General features: G+C 48.4%; 1 protein-coding gene across 1 annotated transcript; it reads left to right on the top strand.

Annotated features, from left to right (window-relative positions):
* The first annotated feature begins 1,000 nt into the window (after positions 1–1,000).
* On the top strand, positions 1,001–7,593 carry LOC134559468 (patched domain-containing protein 3). The gene is made up of 4 exons (XM_063414270.1): positions 1,001–2,086; positions 2,310–2,431; positions 2,828–2,973; positions 4,967–7,593. Exons 1-4 carry the CDS (start codon positions 1,355–1,357, stop codon positions 6,544–6,546), a joined length of 2,580 nt encoding a protein of 859 aa, XP_063270340.1. The 5' UTR covers positions 1,001–1,354; the 3' UTR covers positions 6,547–7,593.
* Positions 7,594–8,395: the final 802 nt, after the last annotated feature.

Genomic DNA, 8,395 nt, shown 5'->3' with positions numbered 1-8,395 from the left:
ATCAAAAGCCAGAATGTTTTCAATATGAATTTTGATAGCAGAGTGAGAAGCTGACATCTGTTTCTCAATACCCCCTCCTCTTTCCTTTTTCCCGACCGTGCTCCGCAAGCACTGATGCCGCCTGCAGCTCCTTTCACCAAACCCTGCAGAGATCAAACCTTTTCTCCCTCTCCCTGTTTGCTGGCATACCTCTCCTTTTGGGCAAAAAATAGCAGATAAAACTACTTTACTTTTCCCCTTCCATTAGGAGCTATAGGAAATAGCTTCTAAGTGCCTGTCTGTCATACCTATCTCAGAATACCTGTGCATGGAAAAGGGAATCACCAGGATCCAACCTGCCCTAGGTGCTGAGGGCAGCAGGAGATACATAACCTTGCTTAGAGCCTGGCTGGCTATTTTACACTCACAGGTGCCAAGCCTGTCTTCCCTGGATGGGAGAAAAGAAATAGCTACAACTTTTCTGCAAGTACTGGCAGGAGAGAAGAGCTGCTTCTCTCAAAGGCAAGAAGTGCCTGCCTGTGACATATTGTCTGGACACCTCTTTAGCACTGTCACATCTGAGTTTAATGTCCTTCTTAGCCTGAAACCACTCAAACGTCGCCACGAGTTTCAAGAGCACCAGGATCGGCTTTGGACTTGGAAGATCCTTTCTATCATTGCTACTGCATGAAGCTCTGGCACATCACACTGGTGATATTCTTGAAGCTTGCCAACTGGAGTCGCTAACCCTTCTTTCAGAGTCTTATTTCTTGCACTGTCACTTTTCCGTTTTCTAGACGAGTACTCTGAGAGAACAAGCAGGGCAAAATGTAAATCACCACTGTGTGTGTTTTGCTCTCAGATGAAAGAATGATGCATAGCAGTGAAGCAGCGACTGCAGCAGATTCGGGGAAAGCAGTAAAAAAGCCTATGACGTCTAGAGGATGAAAAGCAGGCGCGGGGCCGTGCCGGGGGCGGCAGGGTCAGCCGGAGCCAGCAGGGTCACCGGAGCCAGAGCGGCTCCGCACGGCGGGCGCTGCAAACGGGCCGCGCCCCGCCGAGTCAGAGCCAGGGGGCAAACGGAGGGCAGGAACAGGGGGGACAGGAACCCGGGGCGGAGCGCGGCGGGGGCAGCCTGGTCTACCCGCCCGGCCCCCACTTCCAGTCCCACGGAGACTGCGGAAGCCCCGCTGAGTCACGGCGGGGGCGGTTCTGCCCGATGAAAAGCCCGCTCCGAGGTCTGACGGGCAAAGGGCTGATCTGAACTCCTCTCCCTCTTTCTCTCCTCTCTCTATCCTCTCCTCCGGCCGGCACAGACCGCACCGTCGGGCCCCGGCAGGAGGAGCTGGGCCGGCAGCCCGTGCCCGCCCGGCCTATGGCGGGGCCGCGGGAGCCCGCGGAGCGCTGCTCCTGCCGCCGCACCGACTGCCTGGAGCGGCCGCTGCGCCGCCTCTTCGAAGGGCTGGCGAGGGCCGTGGCCGCCTGCCCCTGGCCCTTCGTGCTGCTGCCGCTGCTGCTGTCGGGCGGGCTGGGCGCCGGCTTCCTCCTCCTGCCGCAGCGCCAGGCGAACGACATCGAGGGGCAGTTCACGCCGACGGGGGGGCCCGCCAAGGCCGAGCGCGACTTCGTGCGGCGGCACTTCCCCCCCGACGACTCGCAGCGCTTCTCCGCGCCGCGGCTGCCCACCGAGGGCGCCTACGCCGCCCTCATCGCCGTGGCCACGAACGGCACCTCGGTGCTGGAGCCGGCGGCGTGGGCCGAGGTGCTGCTCCTGAACGCCACCGTGCACGACGCCGCCTACGAGCGGCTCTGCGCCCGCAGCGCCGGCGGCTGCGCCAGCCCCAACCCGCTGCTGTCGCGGCTGGGCCCGGCGGGACCGCCCGCCCCGGGGAGCCTCCGCTTCCCCGTCAGCGACGGCGTCTTCCTGGGGGCCGCGCTGGGCGGCGTGGACGCGGCCGGCGGGCGGGTGCGCTCGGCGCGGGCGCTGAAGCTGCTCTATTACCTGCGGGAGGACGGCCCCGAGGCGCACGACAGCCGGCAGTGGCTGCAGGGCTTCCTGCGGGACATCCCGTCCAAAGTGGCGGACCTGCGCCTCGGCTCCGTGCGGGTAAGGCACGGGCGGGTGCGGCCGGAGCCCGAAGGGTCCGGGCAGCCCCGGGGCGGAATGGAAAGGAAAGGAGACGGTGGCGGGAGAAGGCGGGCGGGTGGCGAGGGCCGGGGCAATGCTCCTCTGCCAGCGCGATGTTTGGCCTTGCCTGTGCGTGTGTCCAACGACCAAGAAGAAGAGGAAAAGTGCTTTATCTTGTTGTTTCTTGTTGTTTTAACGGCAGGTGACTTACTTTACCTCGCTGTCCAGACAACAGGAGTTTGAAGAAAATACCAAGAGTGTGATCCCGCTCTTCTCCATAACATATTTCCTGACAATAACCTTTGCGGTCATCTCTTGCCTAAGGTAAAATGTCTCTAAGCTGTGGCTGAATAAGCAATGATCTTTGCTCTTCTTTACCTTCCTCAGTTGGTTTCTGCTCCAGTGAAGGCATTCTTGAAGCTGCAGACTTCTGGTGACATTTAATCATAGGAAAAATGTATTCCTTTGCTTTTTCTTGTCTGTCTCTTCCTGCTTCCCAACTGCTTAGATGGGGTTCATGTAACTACCAGATGAATACCTGAACAAGTGTTCGGTGCAGACATGAGCAACTTGAATGCTCACCTCCTAGAGAAATTAATCTTGTCTAATGCTGATACCTGGGATCTCTTACAGCATCATTCATCAAGTGTTCTTTTCAGACAGAGTATTGTCTGTGAAATATTTGACACATAACTAAGATATTCCTTGAAATATTTTCAGACTGAGCTGTATAAGAAATAATATCTGGCTTGCAAGCTGTGGAGTGCTTTCTTCTGGCTTAGCTGTATTAAGCAGCTTTGGATTGATGCTCTTCTGTGGAGTGCCCTTTGTGGTCACTGTAGCAAATGCACCATTCCTGATTCTGGGTAAGTAGAAAAATTAAGTTGTATTAAGGTACAAAGACCAGAGTGAAGTTAAAACAACCTAATTATGTCAGCCTTTTATGATGTGAATGTCAGATAATACATTTTCTCCTGAAATGAGTGGAGGAGATACCCAGAGGTGCAGCCCCCTCAGAGCACCTACAGGTGGGCAAGCCCCTCAGCTCAGCTCAGCTCAGCTCAGCTCAGCTCAGCTCAGCTCAGCTCAGCTCAGCTCAGCTCAGCTCAGCGTGCCCACAGCAGGACTGGAGATGGGTTCTGGTGCAAGGGCAGCTTTTCCCAGAAGACAAGGCCTGACCTAGATCCCCTGCTACAGCAGGAAGACTGTAAATGAGAGAGTGGTAAGGTTAGCACTTGTGGCATTGTTGTGGTGTCCCTGGAAATGTAGCCAGGCTGATTAATCCTCTGCAGTACAACATCTGTGTACTAACCAGTCTCATTTAGCCACACAGCTGAAGTGATGCACCATTTGTGCAAGCAGCTCCTCCAAAAACACAAGGAAATTTGTATCATTGCATCCTTGTTACACAGACTGCCTAACAGCCAGTGCTGAACTTTCCAAACACTGTTAGATAATGTTGCTGCAAACAAATTACTGCTTTTAAAATCCTTACTGCTCTCCTATATGATACATTTATCTGAAGTTTTCGTGGGCTTGGTCTCATGCTGAGGAAAACACATGGAGCTCCTAGGTTGACAAAGATTGTGCATCATCCTAAGGTGTCCAGTGCAAATGCTCCTTTGGGCAAGCATTGTTTCTTTGTTTTCTGCATAATTCCAAAGCATTTTAATTTACTTTGTTTGCTTATCAATTGCAGTGGCTCTGACTATCAAAAAGACCCTTTTGTATCCCTGGGAAAGGGTTTAAGCCAGTGTCTTCAGATCTTCAGAAATAGCATTCTGTCTTCCTTGCATTAAAGCAAACAAATTGTCAGTACATCAGAGGACTTGCTTTGAAGGCTGCTTGCTTTCTGAAGCAGCCAGGTTCACTGCCATCCAGTAATAGCTTTTGACATGCTGCTTAATTCATTTTTGCATGTTTACTGGCAATGGCCTGTTGCGGTAGAAGATGATGATTTCATCTCTTCTGTGCTTGGCTAAATCTCACTCTGCTATTGCCGCAGCCTTGCTTTCCCATTTGTGTGATGAATTTTCAGTGACTAGAAGAGCCCTTGACAACATGGCAAAATACTGACAGGTGTGAGGTAATAATCTTGAGAGTTAGCAGAAGTGAGAGAAGCCCATTGGCTCTTCAATTTTGAACTTCAGCTCACTTACTGTGGCATCCTAGCAAAAAGCCAAACCCAGGATCCAGTCTTCCCGGCAGGTTTTCCCAGGGACCCAGCAGGTAATATTTGTGAGCACATCAGTATAAATGTGAACAAAAATGAATAATAAATCGTGAATAAGTGCTGGAAGATAAGCTGGAGAGAAGTGGAGGGCAAAGAGCATAAAAAAGTAAGGCACTGGAAAAGTGGAATCACTCTTCTCCCGTGTGGTAGCAACTGCTCTTGCTGCCTTCTGAAGGCAGAACCAGAAATTATTTCTCTGTGTGGCTGCAGTTCTGAAGAAGAGATTTCAGAGATAATAGGGAATGCTTCCAGTGACAGGAATAGTTGAGCATCAGAATATGTGATGCTTTGATATCTGTATCGTCTGCATCAGGGGACACGTGGACATCCACTACAAGGCACTTGTCAGAGATGCAGTAGGTGTGCTCTGTCCTTCAGCAGAGTCAGTGAGGGATCAACAACCCATCAGGTCACCTGGAGGTGCTGAAAGTTAATATATTCATCTAGACACAAAGGATCTGTTTTCCTCATTCTCTTGTAACTGGCATCAGTGTTTGAGCAGTGTTAGAAGCCCACCTTCCTTTTTCAAGATTTCATGGGGAATGAAATGTGACTAATGTTGTTTTGTTGGGTATTGATGGGAGCTGCCATTTGCAGTGCAGCGTTAACAGTCTCTCCTCTTGCAGGGGTTGGCGTTGATGACATGTTCATCATGATTGCTTCCTGGGAACAAAGTTTAAGGAAAAAAGAGAAATCCAATGTTAAAGCTTTGCTGGCTGAGACATACGCAGAGGCAGCACTTTCTGTGACCATCACCACTCTGACGGATGTTTTGGCCTTCTTCATTGGCACCTGGACTGCTTTTCCATCCGTGAGGTCTTTTTGCCTCTATACAGGCACAGCCTTTGTCTTCTGCTATGTATATACCATGACCTTCTTTGGGGCAGTTCTGGTATTAAATCACAGAAGGGAGCAAGGGAACCGACACTGGCTGACTTGTGTGCGTGTGGATGTAGGTAAAGATCAGGCTGAGAGCTCCTGCTTGTACAATGCTTGCTGTATTGGCAGCTGTTCTAGGCAGCCTTCTCAGCCAGAAGGTGAGCATCCAATGAGCATATTCTTTAAAAAGTATTACGGCCCTTTTGTTACAAATAAATGGATCAAGCTGCTCATGGTGCTGCTGTACGGAGCATATTTGGGTGGCAGCATTTATGGGTGTACTCAGATCAGGGAAGGCATCGATCTCCGAAATCTGGCAAGTGATGACTCCTACGTTATTCCCTACTATGATGATGATGAGAAATACTTCTCCACGTATGGACCCAGGATCATGGTTGTCATTAGTGAGAGTGTAGATTACTGGAATGAGTCGGTGCGTCTTGGCATTGAGAGCTGTGCACAGAATTTAGAGAACATTTCCTATGTAGATAAGAACCACTCAGAGTCATGGCTGAGAGTATACACAGAACTTGCCAAAGGGGGGTTGATAAATATAAACAATAAGACTGACTTCTTAAATGGCTTAAGCAGACTGTTCAAAATTCTTCCCAGTTTTGAGTGGGACATAAACAAGACTCAGAGTGAAATAGAAGCTTCACGTTTCTTCATCCAGACAGTGAACGTGACATCAGCCGTGGATGAGAAGAATCTCGTCAATCAGTTAAGAGAGGCAGCCAAGCAGTGCAGCATTCCACTGAAGGTGTATCACCCAGCCTTCATCTACTACGACCAGTACCTGGTGGTAGTGCAGAACACAGTTCAGAACGTTGTCGTTGCCGCCGGGGCCATGCTCGTGGTCTCCCTTCTGCTCATTCCCAGCCCGCTGTGCTGCCTCTGGGTGACTTTTGCTATCGCCTCTGTTATAGTTGGCGTTGCTGGTTTCATGGCCTTCTGGAACGTCAATCTGGACTCCATATCCATGATCAACCTGGTCATTTGCATTGGGTTTTCAGTGGATTTTTCTGCTCATATTTCCTATGCCTTTGTGACCAGTGGAGAGGCATCAGCCAATAAAAGGGCAATTGAAGCTCTGTCCCTGCTAGGTTACCCAGTACTACAAGGTGCAGTTTCTACGATATTAGGAGTAGTTGTCCTGGCTGCAGCAAACACCTACATCTTTAGGACATTCTTCAAGATCATGTTCCTTGTAATTTTGTTTGGGGCTCTTCATGGTCTTGTTTTTATTCCAGTGTTTTTAACATTTTTTGGAAACTTTGGCAGATCACCTGGTACCAAATCTAAAAAACTTGAGCTTGAGAAATTTTAAATGTTGTTTGTGACTAAGTTTAATGTGTTATAATTTATATTTATTATATGTAGATTCAATTGTAATGTCTGTGAGGGAATATAAGACATGAAGAAACTGAAAGACAAAAAAACACAACAGGGAAGCAAAGGCTTCAGAAAGGCCACGCAAGAAAAATAACAGAAGTAATTAAAACACAGAGATTGCATTTGCATTTCTCATTTTTGTGTCAACATCCTAATGTTGTTAAATTTTTTTTTTGTGTTTACTGAATGTATTAAAGTTACTATAAACACTGACCACTGCATCAGCTTAATGGACTATGTTACATGTTTGTCAGGACATGTTCACAGTGGGGAAGAGTAACTTCCACTGGACTGTATTTTCTCCCTGTTTGCCTTGGTGCTGTAATTCATCCCAGCACTGAGCTGGAAGACAGTTTTTGCCCAAGAAGCTCAAATCTGGGCGTTTTACGGCAAAATTACAAGAGGACAGAACTGTCTGAGACTGTGATAGCTGGTAAGCCTTTAGGACACAAAATGTGCTTAGGTTCCTAATGCAGCACAAGAAACCCTTGGGGAAGACTCAGACTAAGCTGACTCCCATTTTCTATTCAAAGCCTTTTCTTGGTGTTCTGTTTTCTAGGTAAGGTTGAACATCTGGTACCCTTCAGAAGTTTATGTGTAGCTTCTGTTGGCTGCAGTTTGCAGAGGGAGATGCTATAAGTTATTGACCTTGCATGGACCTCCTGAGAATCACCTTGGGAGATGCTGTGCCATGGTAGGACAGCAGAGAGAATCACACCCTGATTCGGGACAAAGTGAAAAAGCAACTGAGGTTTAAGCAGATCAGTCCTAAAACTGTAAACCCATAAATTCCATTTGTTTCGTCCTGTGATGTGTTGATAGAGCAGAGGAGCTTTCACTGAATGAGAGGTAAGAATATGTGAAGTGACCTTCTAACTTGAAGGTACAAGACAGTCGGTAAAAGTCAATTCATTTTGTTGTTAATTTGTTGCCAATATCACGACCCATTGGAAATAAAGTGAATGATTGTAACTGATGTAATTCTGGAAAAATTGGTGTAGAAGTTATTAAACCATTCAGTCCAAATCTGCTACCATAGAGGGTTCCTTCTGACTGAGCAAGTGTGCCAGGGTTTGCCTCTGTTTCCTGTGACTTCTGGCCCACTTCATGAGACCCAGTAGACAGGGCAGGATCCTTCTGTTTCCTCCTGAACAGTTTTTGAAAGAGTAGTGAAAGACTGAAAACTCATATTAATCTTAGAACAAATCTGCTCCTGAACTCAAAGTCAAAACCCTGTGCTGAATCTCAGAATTACAGACAGCAGCATTAAGTTTCCCAGACAGGGCACTAACCACAAAGCTAGATTTGGGAAAAAACAAACGCATTAGAATGCACAACCCCATGCACTAGAGTCCCCACTTACACCATTAAATGTTTCACTGTCCACACAAGTGCTCTAATGACAAATGTTCCTGCCGTTTATGCACTGATGGTGCTGTGGAAGGAGCAGATGATGCTCTCATATTGCCCAGCACCAGAGGAAGACCTCTTAATAATGGGTTTAAAAAAGGGAAATCTACTTCTGAGGGAAGTAGAGATCAGCCTATTTAAAGCAGGTACTCACCTGCTCACCTCTCACCGTGTTGTTTGGCCATGTTTTAGAAGCAAAAACAGCTCTCCTTGCTTCCAGCCGAAGTTTCCAAGTAGATCCATAGAGCAGAAAGTTAGGAATGGCTTGCTTGTCTAACTTCACAGCCAGTTTAAAGGATTTAGAAAACTCTCCTGACATTTCACCTGATACAGGTCATCACAGAGTAGGAAGGAGCCAGAAGGAGCAGGCCACA

The sequence above is a fragment of the Prinia subflava genome, chromosome 1, assembly GCF_021018805.1.
Source record: "Prinia subflava isolate CZ2003 ecotype Zambia chromosome 1, Cam_Psub_1.2, whole genome shotgun sequence".
Lineage (NCBI taxonomy): Eukaryota > Metazoa > Chordata > Aves > Passeriformes > Cisticolidae > Prinia > Prinia subflava.
Note: the sequence above shows the minus strand (reverse complement) of the source record. Positions and strands in the feature narration are given on the sequence as shown.

Coding starts and splice junctions, on each gene's coding strand:
- LOC134559468 (XM_063414270.1), top strand. CDS start 1,355: ATGGCGGGGCCGCGGGAGCCCGCGGAGCGCTGCTCCTGCCGCCGCACC. Junction 2,087..2,309: donor TGCGCCTCGGCTCCGTGCGG/GTAAGGCACGGG, acceptor TTTTAACGGCAG/GTGACTTACTTTACCTCGCT. Junction 2,974..4,966: donor TGCACCATTCCTGATTCTGG/GTAAGTAGAAAA, acceptor CTCCTCTTGCAG/GGGTTGGCGTTGATGACATG.